Source organism: Felis catus, chromosome B1, assembly GCF_018350175.1.
Source record: "Felis catus isolate Fca126 chromosome B1, F.catus_Fca126_mat1.0, whole genome shotgun sequence".
NCBI lineage: Eukaryota > Metazoa > Chordata > Mammalia > Carnivora > Felidae > Felis > Felis catus.
In genome coordinates, this window is record NC_058371.1 from 74,763,483 (window position 1) to 74,779,665 (window position 16,183).

The 16,183-nt window shown below is 44.0% G+C and overlaps 1 protein-coding gene and 1 long non-coding RNA gene across 5 annotated transcripts in view; both read left to right on the plus strand.

Annotated features, from left to right (window-relative positions):
- TMEM154 (transmembrane protein 154) overlaps positions 1–16,183 on the plus strand; it is a 51,628-nt gene that overhangs the window by 20,914 nt on the left and 14,531 nt on the right. For all 4 annotated transcript variants that reach the window (XM_019828852.3, XM_019828854.3, XM_019828853.3 and 1 more), the window contains exons 2-6: positions 1,945–2,205; positions 2,297–2,335; positions 8,530–8,557; positions 9,806–9,891; positions 12,445–12,502. In XM_019828852.3, coding sequence (XP_019684411.2) covers positions 1,945–2,205; positions 2,297–2,335; positions 8,530–8,557; positions 9,806–9,891; positions 12,445–12,502 — 472 coding nt within the window. The remainder of the gene's footprint in view (positions 1–1,944; positions 2,206–2,296; positions 2,336–8,529; positions 8,558–9,805; positions 9,892–12,444; positions 12,503–16,183) is intronic.
- LOC123384908 lies at positions 12,523–15,808 on the plus strand. Its single transcript, XR_006596690.1, has 2 exons — positions 12,523–15,242; positions 15,501–15,808. It is a non-coding gene; the product is annotated as an uncharacterized LOC123384908 (long non-coding RNA).

The window sequence follows — 16,183 nt, forward strand, 5'->3', positions numbered from 1 at the left end:
GCATATGTGTTAATATTATTAACTTATTACCTTATTTCAAAGACATAAATATTTCAAAGACTTAACCCAGACCGAGGTCAATACATAGTAAATATTTTTTAAAATCCTCCTTTTGGGGGGCGCCTGGGTGGCGCAGTCGGTTAAGCGTCCGACTTCAGCCAGGTCACGATCTCGCGGTCTGTGAGTTCAAGCCCCGCGTCGGGCTCTGGGCTGATGGCTCAGAGCCTGGAGCCTGTTTCCCATTCTGTGTCTCCCTCTCTCTCTGCCCCTCCCCCGTTCATGCTCTGTCTCTCTCTGTCCCAAAAATAAATAAACGTTGAAAAAAAAATCCTCCTTTTGGGGACACTGGGTGGCTCAGTTGGTTAAGCATCTGACCCTTGGTTGCAGTTCAGGTCATAATCTCACAGTTTCATGGGTTCAAGCCTCACATCAGGCTCTGTGCTCACAGCGCAGAGCCTGCTTGGGATTCTCTCTCTCTCTCTCTCTCTCTCTCTCTCTCTCCCTCTTCCTCTCTGTCTCCGTCTCCTTTTCTCTCTCTGCCTCCCCCCGACTTGTACTGTCTCTGTCCCTCTCAAAATAAGTAAATAAACTTAAAAAAATAATAAAAAAATAAAATCCTGCTTTTGGCATAAACACGTGAGGAACATCAGCTAGTTATACTCTGTAGTTTGTAACTGACTCTGATGTTTTTTGGGGGGCATTTACCAATGTGATTATCAAGTGGATTCCCTGGTCTTGGGGGATACGGAAATGTTCGTGTACATAGTCCAACAAAAAATTAGACTGTGATCACACATATTTTTAAATAAAATAAATCAGAGGAATTCATGGTCATTCAGTCATGCGAATGGATAAGGTGTGGAATTGGCTCTGTTACTCAGTGCGGTGGTGGCCTAACCTACAGTAACAGAGGATGGCTTAAAGCAGCTGACTTTTCTGTTTGCATAGCACCTTTCACTTAGAATGTTCATATAAGTCATCTTACTTGATAAGTTTTCTATAGCCTAAATTCATGCTCTTACCCTCAGTGGGCCCCATTTGAATGGTAGGCAACATTATGCCATAGTAACATGGAAACCTTTGGTTGCCTTACTGTGGTCACTACATAGCCGGGTGAGGAAAGATTTCTCAGATGAGCATCAGGCTAATAGTCCTTCCCTGTCCTGTGATGAGCCCCAGGATGGTTTTAAACACAATCTGAAATTCAAAGAGAATAAACTTGTTTATAGCTTCTTAATAGGGGAAGCTCTTTCTATTCTAGGGGAAGATGCTTTCTATTAAATACATTTAAACATTGGTTCCCTAGTCTCTAAGGGAGCTTCCCCTCGAGAATTTCCCTTTACAAATGAAATACATGTTGTGTTTTTATTTAGAATTCAGGAAGACTCGTGTCCGATAATCTCAGAGTCTCCATTCTCTGCAGCATGTGAGACTGAGGCTGATGTCTAGTCAGTCTCCCCAGTTTCCACGAATTCTTCTGCACTGATAGGCAACCTTTTATGAAAAACTAGGACAGCATGCATTGCTTTATACCTGAGTGCTGTGTGGCAAGTAGTTAACTTCCAGGAAACATGAATTTGGATTTATCCAGAAATGTTATGGAAATAGCATGGTGTCCTCTAGAAGATGTTCTGGAATATCACCCTTGACGTGACGAAGCTTCTCAACGCCCTTTGCGTGTGTCCAAAGTATCTGGTTAAGGCTCAAACTGCCTGTATCAGTGGGAGGTTTATCTCTGGGCTCCGTCCGATTGCATGTCCAATATACTCCCAGCTAGAACTCCATTTATGTTAAATCAATACTCTGTCACAATGAACCGGATGACCAAATGCAGTAGATCAAGTTTACCCCTGGATGCGTGTAGGGTAAATGTAAAAATCATTGAAAACATAACATACTAGCTTTGTCTCCATGGCAATCTCAATTTTGTGTGTGTTCCCTCAGGGTATGTTGAGGAACCAGAACAGTCAGCAGATAGGCCCCTGGAAGTGGAAAGCCTGGATGGAGAGTCTACCATTCAGACGACGTTGGCTGCAGTGACCACAGCAACATTAATAACAAATACAAATTTTACCTACATTGAGGAGGATGCAGATCAGCACGAGTTGATATTAATGGTGTTGATCCCGCTGATTTTATTGGCCCTCCTATTTGTAATACTGGTAATCCTTGTAACACGCTATAAAAGGAAAAGAACTAAACAAGGTAAATATTCTGTGTGTTCCCATTTCCAGACAATTGCTTCATGTGTTAATGAACAATCAATAAGGCAAAAACACTTTCTGCTTTTACACAGAGCCTTCTAGCCAAGGATCTCAGAATGCCTTACAGACATGTGAGTACGATCCTAATTAATGCCTGTTGGGAGTTGGGGCTGGGGGAGGAAAAGGAACGGAGAGGTTTTAAAGCGAAGCGACAAGGACCACATAAAATAGTAAGTGGTGAACACTCCCTTATTTTTCAGAGAGCGGCTTCAGCCTCAGTTGAAATTTAAATCACACAACTGCCGTCTCTGTGCTTAATCCAGACAAGGGCCCAGTCTAGAACTGGCCAATAGGTCCGTGCGACATTCCCTGAGTCGGAGGAAATAATCGAGCTGGCAAAGCAGTGGGTCAGATTGGGGTTGAGGATGCGGAGGCTGAGACCTTGGGCTCAAGAAGAGGATTCTCTCATACAGATTTCCGCCCAAGATACTGTTTTCTCCTCCATGCCACATCCCAATTTGATTGTGTAAAGGCCTGAGTAAAGCATCATTCTTATTCTCATTAAAGCTAGGACAACTTTTGTATGAAATTCCTAATTGGCTCAAGATTACCGTCATCAATCTGAAAGCGATCTGATGGAGAATTCCTTAGGTCAGAGATACACGCGAGGGGTATTCAGTGCCAATTCTCGGAGCAACACATACTAGGTGTCACGGTAGTTCTAAGTCCAAAGCAGACTTGACTACTTCTGGCTTGTGCTGGTAAAAAGGACTCCAATTAGATTTTTAAGTTGAAGCCTTTAGTTCTTCCAAAAATCACTCAAGGGATGAGACCATCCCTGATAAGCTCCATATTGATATGTGCACACAAAACTCGCTCTCTATCCCTCACACTCACTAATGGGGCACCTCTGGCTTTGAGATCAAGCTCTTGGCCTGTGGGTCTTGCTCACTGTCCTCACACCAGAAGAGGCTTTGAGATCACGGCAGGAGCTATAAATGGTCATTTTCCATTATGCCAGCAGGTATGGTAAATGTGAGCTAGGGAAGAAGCCCTGATGTGCGTTACCTTTCTTGGCAGGAGCCAATGTAAGAGATTCCAAAGGAGTAGGAAATACACCTGTTTTCTCCACTGCTTGAAATTTCAGGGTGACCTAGTAACAGTGGTCACATGGGAGCTCCTTTGTAAGCTAAAGAAAAAGATAAAGCAAACAGAGATGTCTGGACCCCATTGTTTTGACCTCATGGAAAGTAAGAATTTCCTGCCTAAACCATAGTCCCTCAGCCAGTCTTACCTAATGGTGTCATAGGGTTTGGAGGGAGGATGCCGGGTGTCCAGTCAAATGTTCGTGCTTCTAGGCTCTAAATACAGAAAGGGCTTTTTTTTTTTTAATGTTTATTTATTTTTGAGACAGAGAGAGAGCGTGAATGGGGGAGGGGCAGAGAGAGAGGGAGACACAGGATCGGAAGCAGGCTCCAGGCTCTGAGCCATCAGCCCAGAGCCCGACGCGGGGCTCGAACTCACGAACCGTGAGATCGTGACCTGAGCTGAAGTCGGACGCTCAACCGACTGAGTCACCCAGGCGCCCCAGAAAGGGCTTTTTGATTAAACTTCATTGTGAGAACCTCAAAGTTCAAAAGCCATTCATGATCAAGAGCGGGCCTCGATCTCAGACATGGCTCATGTACCCCGCATTGGGTACATGAATTGTTGGCTGTTCCCGGAGTGTGGCTTACACTTTTATGACATTAACGTGCCTGGTTGACACTGTTCCTCTGTGTGAGATTTCCTTCTTGTCTGCTTGGCAAATTGCCACCCTATTCTTCAATGCCCAGTTCTTTTATGAAGCCTTGACTAATCACTCCCCAGGCAAAATTAATCACACCTCTTCTGTGCTCTTACAGACTGTGTTCACACTTACTGTGCACAGTGTTTACACTGGCGTGAGTTGCTGATTTGTCTTTTTTTCGTTAATTTTTATTTTTTGGTCTCTCTTACGAGGTTATGTTCTCTTTAAGGTCCATGAGAATCAAGAACTTGTCTTATTTATCTTGTTTAGTAGTATGACATCAAGGTTAGAGTATGGACTCTGGAACCACGCTGCCCTGTTGGCTTTTTCTTAGCCCTGTGACTTCTCTAATTCAGCTTCCTCATTTGTCACATGGGCAAATCCAACACCTAGCTGACAGAGACGGTATGAGAATGAAATGGGTTCATGTATGTAAATCACTTAGTAGGAAGAGTAGCCGGCATATTGTGTTAACCTATTAGTATGATTACCCCTTTTACCTAACCTAGTGCCTAGCCCAACACATATATTAGCTGCTCAATAAACGTTTGTTGAATGAATGAGTTAATAAAACAATGTTAGAACTTTTTTTAAAGAACAGCTATTCTCAGAGATAAAAACAAATTTGCAACTTATTCTTAATACCAATTGGCACCTTCTTTTTGGTTTAAATATGCCTCACTTTAAGAGAACACAACAGAAGGGCATCTGGGTGGCTCAGTAGGTCACACATCTGACTCTTGGTTTCAGCTCAGGTTATGATCTCATGTTTTTGTGAATTTGAGCCCCACATCAGGCTCTGCACTGACAGTGGGGAGGCTGCTTGGGATTCTCTCTCTTCTTCTCCCTCTGCCCCTCCCTGATTCGTGCTATCTCTGTCTTTCTCAAAATAAATAAATAAACTTAAAAGAGAGAGAGAGAGAGAGAGAGAGAACACAACACAGATATCTTGAAACATCCAAACAATTGCTAATCACAACTTTTGATAGAGAGAAATTTATTTAAATATTTTCTTTTACTAGTCACTCCTTTGGTATAGATACAGACGGTTAACTGCTTAACAGATGGATGTCTCCTCAAACAAACTAAATGCTGAAAGGTTAACAACTTCCGTCCACTGAAGTCCCCCTATTCACATAACACCACATTATAATGCAAGTCAATAAAAGGAGAATATTTAAATTAACAAAATGTTATTTAAATATTTTTTTCCGGGGCGCCTGGGTGGCTCAGTCGGTTGGGCGGCCGACTTCGGCTCAGGTCATGATCTCGCGGTCCGTGGGTTCGAGCTCCGCGTCGGGCTCTGTGCTGACAGCTCAGAGCCTGGAGCCTGTTTTGGATTCTGTGTCTCCCTCTCTCTGACCCTCTCCCATTCATGCTCTGTCTCTCTCTCTATCTCAAAAATAAATAAACGTTAAAAAAAAATTAAAAAAATAAATAAATATTTTTTTCCAGGAAAAATAGAACTGTCATACTGGGTCAGACCAGTAGTTTGCTTGGAAAGTATCCAAAACAATGTTTTGTGGAAGGGCATGGATGATGTGCTCTCAGAAAGTTAGACACATTGGTCTTTCCCCCACCTGAATAGAGCCTGGTATGCGCTTCTGCACCAGTTTGACCACCGTGGGGCGCCTTCCCAACACATTTAGAAAGAACACTTCTTGGGGCTCAGTCAGTTAAGCCTCTGACTCGTGATTTCTGCTCAGGTCATGAACTCCCAGTTTGCGGATTCGAGCCCCATGTAGGGCTCTGTGCTGTCGGTTCGGAGCCTGCTTGGGATTCTCTCTCCCTTCTCTCCTTGCCCTTCCCCCACTCTCTTGCTTGCTCTCTCTCCCTCTCTCTCGGAATAGATAAAAATTAAAAAAAAATATTAAAAAAAAGAAAGAAAGCACATTTCTTCCTACTGGAAATTACTTTTCCTCTTTGGGCCTGTCCATTTCGAGTCCAGAAAAAGGGAAATGCTGTGTAGTAACGTGATGCTCTATTACCGTTCTTCCCAGACCTGCAGGCATTAAATTTGCCGTTGTTATTATTTAACATTTATTAAGTGTTCTGATGTGCTGTGTCTGAGAGAGCTGCAGGGAAAACAGCTGGCAGGAAACCATCACTTTAAATAGACTGTGGCTACATGACGCCTGGGTCTGCTCAGTACATCTCCAGAAAGAGTCTGTCTCTTGCTCAGTGTTCGGCATGGAAAAAAGATAAATGAGCCACTTTCCCGTGGGGCTCCTGCCCTCATCCCCTCGCCCCAGCGATGCCACCATCTGAGGTACACAGAGGAGGGTAGCTGGCAGGGGGGGGCATTGGCAGGCTGAGTGGGTATAGCTGGGAACCGCGGGCCGAGGACGAAGTGGGTAGGCGGGTGTGAAATGGAAGGACTGTAGGAGGGAAAATGGAAGGACTGTAGGAGGAAGGACTGAATCGAGTGCAGGTGGGGGGCTGTGTAAGAGGTACATTTGCCCTCCGGTGGCAAAGGGAGTAGATGGCTATTAATAAAGAGATGTAGGCCAGGTGGAGTGGAGTGGGCAGGACCTGATTGCTGAGGACACGTAATTGGTCTCCCTCCTGGTTTAATGCTCTGCTCTGGTGTGCTCTCCCAGATGTTTTTCTGTTGCCATGGTGGCTGGGGCAGGGGTAATGGTCTCGGAGCAGGGGAGACGCGGCCGCAGAAGGCTCTTTGCTCTGTTTGAATACTGATTACAGGAGCTTCCCATTTGGTGCATCTGGAGGACTTTTGTAATGGGTTTTTAAACTTTTCCATCGTCTGCAGGCAGGGTTAGCTTTTGCTCACCACAAAGCCTGCAGGCGCTCAAATTATAAAGATAAATCCGTGCCCTCTACGGTGGGGCTGTGGGGCCACTAGCTCTCTGAGAAATGAGTTGGGGGTGGTTTACTAAGCAGGGAAAGAGGGGGAAGGAAAGAGAGGCAGTGATAAAACAGGGGGATCTTTATGGGTCACCTGTAGGGAAGGCTCAGTTGTGTATGGGCTTTATTTATAGTAAAATCCTTTGAGGAAATAGCACGTCAATTTTAGATGAAAGATATACATATATAAAATATAAATGAACATACTCCCCTTTCCCCAGTCTAAGTGCCTGAGGAGTCAGACACCTGCAGGAAGCATCAGGTTCCTAGCAGGGGGCAGAAAGATATAACCCATAGGCCCTAGAAGGTAAGCAGTGGTGGCTCGAAACTGCCATCTGTGCCCAGCTTTCCTGGATCAGCGATGCCATGAAAGCTTGCCAACCCACAGGAAATTATAGTGGCTCCCAGCTGCCAGGAGCTCAGTTCCAGGTTCTCGCTGGTTGTGTTTGCTCGATGGGGACCTACACTTCTGCAGGCCAGGCAAAAAGAGACCTCCGGTTGCCAAGGATCAGGACCACTCGACTATTTGGTGGGCCTCTACAAAGTGGTTTGCTTCTCAATGGTTTTCACATCATAAAAGGTGCTGTGGGTCTATGCTCTCCACTCACTTGACATCATCGCCTCGTTTCTCTGGATGCATCGCTTCCCCTGCCAAACAAAACAGAGCTTGAGCTGGGCCATTGGGCTCTGATTCTTGCCACACGTTCATCTGGAGCCTGATGGGCATTTGACAAACTGTTACCTGGTTCTCACCTCAACCACAGCAACAAAAAGCAAGTTTGCTCAAAGCTTTGTTTTTATGGTATAGTTAAGTCCAAAACGTGGGGTATGAATTTAACCCATGTTAGACCATCCAGATTAAGGCCTACTCATTTATTCAATACATATTTACTGGGTGTTTGCCAGGTACCGGGCTAGCTGGATGGGAGGTGGGGGGATAGCAGGACAACAAGACAGGCACGATCTCTGTCCTTCTGAAACTGTGGGAGCGACCAACAAAATTAAGCAGATGGATTGACCAATGACAGACATGGCAAATTCTATGAGGAAGCAAGCAAGGTGCTGAGCTGGGGGACAACTGGAAAGGTGGACCCTACTTCAGAGATAGGAGGGAGGGAGGGTGCTCCCTGAGGAGAGAGTATAAGCTAAGACCAGAAGGGTGTGAGGGGTCCAGCCATGCAAGGGGTGAGAGCAGAGTTCCAAGGGGAGCCCTGATGAGTACCCCACAACCTGCTCTGGGACAAAGGGACAGTCACAGTGCTGGGCTTGGTGTGTCACACAAAGATACAACAGCAGTGTGTTGAACTGGGACGTGTTGGAGTAAGGAAGGGGCCAACGAACAGTCCCTCTTGTCTGACTCCCTTGCTTCCCATTGCCACTGTTTTCTTCTTCAGATGGATTTAAAAAAAATAATAAAAAGGGAGAAACATCTGATTTGAGGTCAACACTCTCAGGGAACCATCATATCTTTAAAAAAAAACAGATTTCATGTGGTACATTAGGACCTCATTTCAATATGGTGCGTGTTTGACTTAAGAGTTATTGCTCCCTACAATGCAATTTACTTAAAGTCGTCTCCTGTCTTTGGAAAGGAGATTTCAGCTGTTGTTGAACTAAAAAGTTGTTCTAGACAATGAAAGCTAACATGACCTTTATATCTATTCTCTTTAGATGAACTGGGAAGTGAGAACATCAAAGTGTAAGTTCCTGCTGCCTCCCACCCAGCTCAGTGTAGACGAAGATATCCGGGAGAGGAGTAAATTAGAGACCCATCTGCCTTTTTAGGAGTTTTTATTCTGACACCCTTGAGGGTCCCCTTTCATCCCGGGCCCCAGGAGAGGGCCCTTAGCAGCCCAAGGGGGAAGGGGATGCACCTGTCTCCCAACCTCAGTTCAGTGGGAGATCTGGGTGAAGAACAGGGTCCTCTCCAGAAAAAAAAAAAAAAAAGTCTTTGAATGCTACCAGTTCCAAATGCATTGTAGTTTAAATATTCTGACCCTGAGTGTATTTCAAGGACATTGGTTCATTTATTCTGATTAAAAATTTTATCACCAGGAAAGATAACATTTCCTGGTAGGAAAGAGGAGTCCTGGTAGAGGCCTAAAGTTCATGCTGCAGAATCACAGTGAGGGCGGGAGGGAGAAGGGGAATGGAAGGGGAGAGGAAGGAAGGATGGAGGGAGGAGTGGGCAGAAAGAGAACAAGATGCCACCAGAAGAGTGTTCTGGGGCGGTGTCACCACCTCCTCCAGCCTTCCCCCTAGCAACCTTGCTTGTTTAGACACTTTGCTGGTTTCCTCCATACGCCCTCCTCTCACACCCAGGCTCCTCTACGTGCCTTCCTTTCGCACCCCAGCTGTGGTTCTGAGCTGGTGGTCTCCTCCCCAACCCCATTTATGTTACCCAGGGACTTCTTTTCCGTAACCGTGTGCTCTGAATCCTGGGAAGTGAGGGCAGTGGGTTTCTGAAAGCAACGACTCCATTTCTCTATGTCAGAAAAGCCTGGGAATTGAAAGGAGGGGTGATAAAAGCAGCCTGTCCACAGTGGCCTCTTGACCTGGGGCACAGATCAGAAACCTCAAGGAAAGGGAAGTGAAATTAAGCAAGGCTACCATGCTAAATAGGGCAACTCCCCAGAGGAGCCTCATGATAGAAGCCTGGCAGCTCAACTTGGTACCTAATTTAGGGAAGCAGTCAGAGTCTCCTGGGCTCCCTTGCAGCCCAAGAGCTGGGCCGTGCGCCTTCCATCATTGGATCAGTGATAGATGAAGGCTTATTGTAGTTCGAGCCTTTCCGCCTCTCAGAATTTGGTGAGTAGGGCAAAGCCCCAATCTGCCGTGGAGTGTCACACACCAGGTCAAGTTCACCTTTCCCGCAGTCAACATTCTGGGCTTTCCCAAAATGAGACTCGGCACACCACACTCCTTTTTGTTTCTGTTCTCTCTCCAGCCCCATTTTTGAGGAAGACACACCCTCTGTTATGGAAATTGAAATGGAAGAGCTTGACAAGTGGATGAACAACATGAATAGAAATGGTACGTGGTAACCTAAAGTTGCTTTTCCTGTCCCCTCTGGCATGTGAAGGTTGCAACGGTTTTATAAATGTCCCGTGATTGTTGGAATGTGACGGTGTGAGCCCAATCCGCATGAGATCTGGAGCATGCGGGTAATCAACTTAGGTCTGACTATCCTTAAAGACTCGGTTTAAGGGGTGCCTGGTGGATCAGTGGGTTAAGCGTCCAACTCTTGATTTCAGCTCAGCTCATGATCTCACAGTTTATGGGATCAAGCCCTACAGCAGGCTTTGTGCTCGTAGCAGTGAGTCTGCTTGGGATTCTCTCTCTTCCTCTCTCTTTCCCTGCCCTCCCCTGCTTGTGTTCTCTCTCTCACGCAAAATAAGTAAATAAACATTAAAAAAAGAAAAGACTCAGGTTAATTACTGCATCACGTGGTGCCATTTGTTTTTATTTTTGTACAATCTTTTCAAACAGACTTTTTCAAGAAGAGGATGATTTTTTTTTCAAACAAGGAGCTCTCTGGGTCCAAATTATCTGGAAAAAGCTAGCATCTGGCATTACCTTATCTACTGTAGAATTTAGAGATCTATGATTTTAATCTGTATATGGATGTAAAATTTTGCCACATATCATTTACATAGATCAGTGCTGTTCACTGCCATATGCAAGAGGCACCAGCCTTTTGTGGCTATTTAAATTAAAATTTAAAAAATTAAATAAAGTTAAAAATTTTCAGTCACACTAGCCACATTGTGAATGCTCAGTAGCCACTTGGGATGCATAACTACTGTATTATACACACAAATCTAGAACATTTCCATCACCAAAGAAAGTTCTATTGAACAGCACTAATAAAGATAGTAATATAAACATCCTCCTGTAACTTACTTCCTAATTGATATCTGGTAGTAATTGCTGTATGTGTTCCTTACTTTTCATTAAATCAATATGTGGGTTTAAAAAAAGTGGTGGCAGGGCACCTGGGTGGCTCAGTCGGTTGAGCGTCTGACTTCACTCGGATCGTGATCTCACAGTTTGTGAGTTCAAGCCCCGAGTTGGGCTCTGTGCTGACAGCTCAGAGCCTGGAACCTGTTTCAGATTCTGTGTCTCCTTCCCCTTGCCCCCTCCCCTGCTCGCACTCTGTCTCTCTCAAAAATAAATAAACGTTAAAAAAAATTGCGTGTCAATAAATGAATAAATAAAAAGTAAAAAAGATGATAGTTGTTTTTCCCTTTGAAAATTCCTATAAAAAATCAATAACTGATTTTTAATGCTCAGATTATCTTCATAACATCCACTATTTATATTATCATATCATTTGTATTGTTAACATTCAACTTTAAAAAATACCCCGGGGTCTGTCAGATTCAACGAAGTGAAGCCCCAAATCCAGAGACCTGTTATTAGAATTATTATACCAGAGGCTTATCAACATAAGCTTTCCCAAAGATTAGAACCATTCGATGAACTTGTACAATTTTGAACGGAACAGTTTTTCATAGCCCAAGATTGAGGCAAGGAAGGCTCTGTAAAGCATTTGGGGACAGGGGCAGGTCACTATAATAATCGTTAAGGCAGTTTCATTTTGTTGTTTTTCATTTATAAAATACGCATACATAATAATTTGGCAAATGCAAAAATAAAAGTAGAAAGAAGAAAAAAATTATACCACCCAAAGACAACGTCTCTTAGTAATTTGCCATCTTTCCTTTCGTGCCTGAGATAACAGTCATACGTCAGGATCCCATTACACTCACAAAACCAGAAACCCAGAAAAAGGCATATCTATTTCGTAACTACAGCAGAGAGTTATTTTGACATATAGGCGATGGAGTCAATGGATTTTGTTTTTCCTTACAAATAACCGTGACATGATAGGAGAGAACTCTGGCGACTTTAAGAAGGTTAGTCGTTCCTCAATTCACTGGCTGCCTTTTGATCATGCATCCTGACTGAAACCATTCTACAGGCTCATCAGAACCTCCGGTAGGGGCGCCTGGGTGGCTCAGTCGGTTGGGCGTCCGACTTCGGCTCAGGTCATGATCTCACGGTCCGTGAGTTCGGGCCCCGCATCGGGCTCTGTGCTGACAGCTCAGAGCCTGGAGCCTGCTTCAGATTCTGTGTCTCTCTCTCTCTCTCTGACCCTCCCCCGTTCATGCTCTGTCTCTCTCTGTCTCAAAAATAAACATTAAAAAAAAAAAATTAAAAAAAAAAAAAAGAACCTCCGGTAAAGCTATTTTATTCCAGTGTCTAACCTGAAACATGCAGATTCTAGCTTTTGGAGCAACAGTGAGGTTCTTTGGGGACTGAATAACCAAGCAGTGATGAATTGTGCCCTTTCCAACAGGGCCAGAGGCATGTTGAAGTCTTGTATCTGTGCTACTAATGCTTTTTTCCATTTCAAGAGCCTTGCCATCATTAATCTTTTAACCTCTGGAACTCCCTAGTGAGGCCATTTCTGTACAAGCAACCACACAGAGCTGGGAAATGTGGCGCTCAAATGCATGAGTTTTGTGGGTAGAAAATAGAATTTTGGTGATTAACAACGAGTTTGCTTTTATTCTGTCCTAGCTGATTGTGAATGTTTACCTACTTTAAAGGAAGAAAAGGAATCAAACCACAACCCAAGGTACTTCTAATTTCTACCATTGATTATATGTGTGGGGGGGAGGGTATTGGAGACCAGGGTAGAGCATTTTCATTTACCTTCTCTGCGCTTGTAAATTTTATGTGACAATTTACACGGGTATATAGGTGTGTAGTGTGGAGAAAAGAAAGGTACAAAGGTACAAAGTAAATAGAAAGGTACAAATAGAAAGGTACAAAGTAAATATCCTAGTGACTCTATCTTTTGAAGTAAATGAATACTGGCATTTTCTTTGTCCTTCTGAAGAGATACTGTTGAGTCGACTTCTGTTTTAGCCACAAAACTTTCCAACTGTAACAAACTATAGATTTGTTTACCTTGGATAAATAGATGTTTGGTAAGGAAAACAGATGGAAGTGACAGCCTTACTGGATAACTGTAAATATGAGTGAGCAAAATGAACATATAAAAAACAAAACAGAACAAAACAAAACCCCACCTGGATTGGATTGTCACAGGAGAGAAATTAAATGAGAATTTTAAAAACATATTCCATTCTACCACTAGGTGGCTCTGCTTGATAGAAAATTTTAGTGGTCAGCACACCAGAGTCTTTTTAAAATTTTGCTACCTATTGTGAGGCTAGAAATGACCACGCCTGGGGTGTTTTTGATCAGAGGACTGTTTGGTCAGGACGTGGGAAGTGTCACAAGAGAAAGGATTGATGATTCAGCAACGTGGGGACTTGTTCCACACAGCAGCGCTGTGATTTGGGGGCACCAAATTATTGGTAGGGGTGACTCAGAGGTGATCAGCGAGTAGAGAACTTGACTGAGCCTGTGACTGAGACTTTACGCTTCTGTTGGAGTAGATAGAATAATCTTTCAGAGCAGGGTAAATACCACCCGTCTTCTCTCCCTCCATGTTAACCAGAGGTCTTGTGCCTGTCATCTTAAATGCTTCCAGAGTGCAGACATTTGTCACGGGCAGTCCCTGAGGCTGGAGCCTTGCAGGAAAAGACTGATAGTAGATGGTGATCAGGGCAGTCAGATGTTTGTCTTCTAGCCCCTTTTTCTGCTCCTTCCCTTAAACCTTATCTGAAAGGTCGTCACCCTACATCTCACACATCACACCTCTGCAGTCTTAGCGAGGTAAACCTCGGCTCTGATTCGGAAGTCCGTTTCTTATTGAAGATTTCAGTCAGCGTTACCAGTCCAAGTTTTTGCATGTTAAAAATTCATCACTGGTTCAGAAAAAATTCTATCCCGTGTAAATGAGGTCCCAGATATTAACAAGTAGATGAAAGGGAAAAAAATGCTAGCGGGAGCATCACAAAAGCAATTACAAAAGAATATTTTCTCTGCATTTTAATCTTACCTAAAAATGAGTCATGTGTATGTTCAGCACATGGCTCAGATCACCACCAAAACCCTATAAATATCTCATGACTGTATTTCTGATGGGCACCCACAAGTGGCATGGAACACCGGTGGTTTTTATACATCTGCCTCTTGGCTTTTGGAATTATTGGCAACATAGAAGAAACTTAATGTTGAGAACTATATGGTTGGGAAAGCATCTTAGAAATCACATCTTTGAAATATTGAAAGGCTGGTCTTTGAAATAAGCTCTAGGTCATTTCTGCCTGTAAGACAAAAAGCCTTAACCCATCTGGAGAGCTGCTTTATGCTAAACTATTGTTTTGAAGGGGAATGTCTACATTCCTCTGTTGGTCCGGAACTGTTCGGCTTTAATTCACAGGACAGCCGTCAGGCCTTACGTCATTCCCTCTCAGTGAAGCCAGCACCAGCATTAAGAACCAGCAATGGCAAGTCCCAAGGCTTTGGTGCCGCAGATAATTTCTGACTGCTGCAAAGAGGAGTAAAATATTGTAAAGCAAATCTAATTTTTAGTCACTGAAAAGTCAGAAAGGTCCAAAGCACTCAGAACAAAGTCTGTCACAAAACAAGCTCTCAATAAGTATTGGTATTCTTATTATTAACTTAACATTGATATACATAAATTGACTGCCTTTTGGGCTAGTGAGCTTGTGTCCAAAGGCCCAGGCCCACCCACAGGACTGGTTGGGGCATTGTTTTTTTTTTTAAAGCTGTATATTTTAGAGCAGTTTTAGGTTTACAGCAAAACTGAGCAGAAAGTACAGAGAGTTCTAATACCCCCACACATCCACAGCCTCCTCGGCTGTTGGCATCCCACACCACAATGGTACATTTGTCACAATCAGTTAACCTACTTTGGTACATCATTGCCCCCAAAGTTCCCCATTGGCTTTTAGCTCTGTGACTCATCCTTCCTCTACCATTTAAGCAGTGTACAAGTGACTGCAATGCTTCAGAAAGTGTGTAACAGTCACTGAAGATTGAACTTAGTAGAAAACACACTTCTCCATCCTCTTGCTAAACTAAGACTTCTGGACTCTATTTAATAAAGGGCTCAATCCCTGTTGATGCTAGAAAGACACCCTGACGCAAAACCTCTTAGGCATAAAGTCCATGTACTTCTGGAAAAAGGAGTCGATCTGGTCACCATCCTACACTTAATGCACCACATTGGATACAAAGACTTTTCTTGTTAGGGTCCATCATCTCCGGCCTTTCAGAACTTTCCCCATGTATCCCATTGGCAAGCCATTGTTCATTACTTTGCCCTGTAATGTCCTCGTTGAATGGACATTTTCTTTTATGCTGTGGAACCTAAAATCTAGCACAGATTTTAATAAATGCCAGAGACATACCGAGCACTATGGGAAGTTTATACTATGGTTTTTGTATCTTTATTTTTATTTATTTTTTTTTTTAATTTTTTTTTTTTCAACGTTTATTTATTTTTGGGACAGAGAGAGACACAGCATGAACGGGGGAGGGGCAGAGAGAGAGAGGGAGACACAGAATCGGAAACAGGCTCCAGGCTCCGAGCCATCAGCCCAGAGCCTGACGCGGGGCTCGAACTCACGGACCGCGAGATCGTGACCTGGCTGAAATCGGACGCTTAACCGACTGCGCCACCCAGGCGCCCCAAGGTTTTTGTATCTTTAAAAAATCCATAAGAAAAGACACAAAGGAATTGTGGAGGAGGGAGAGTTTTATATTCTTATTTCCTTATTGTGATTTCCTTAGCATTTTCTCCTAATTCGTATTGGTTCTGTGCTAGGCAGTGTAAGAGGTAGTGGGAAGAGTGTTAGTGGAAGTCATGTCCAAGGGGTGTGGCAAGGCTGTGGGAGAGGTCTGCCCTAGAGTTGAAGAGAATTTCATCACTGACACGGTTCATCTTTGCCAGCCCATGGTGACCACAAAAAGCAGATCTATTGAGTTGGTTTTATTATTGTTTTAAATTTTTTTTTTCAACGTTTATTTTTGGGACAGAGAGAGACAGAGCATGAACGGGGGAGGGGCAGAGAGAGAGAGAGGGAGACACAGAATCGGAAACAGGCTCCAGGCTCTGAGCCATCAGCCCAGAGCCTGACGTGGGGCTCGAACTCGCGGACCGCGAGATCGTGACCTGGCTGAAGTCGGACGCTTAACCGACTGCGCCACCCAGGCGCCCCTATTATTGTTTAAATTCTCTGTAAAGAACGCACTCCCTTATTGTCTACCCCCACCCTCACAGAACCTTCCTGAATGGAGCTAGATAGTGGGAACAAGAAGGGGAGAATCCCTTTCGTCATAGTGCTTAAGGTGTAGCCAGCCTGTCCCTTCTTCCTGA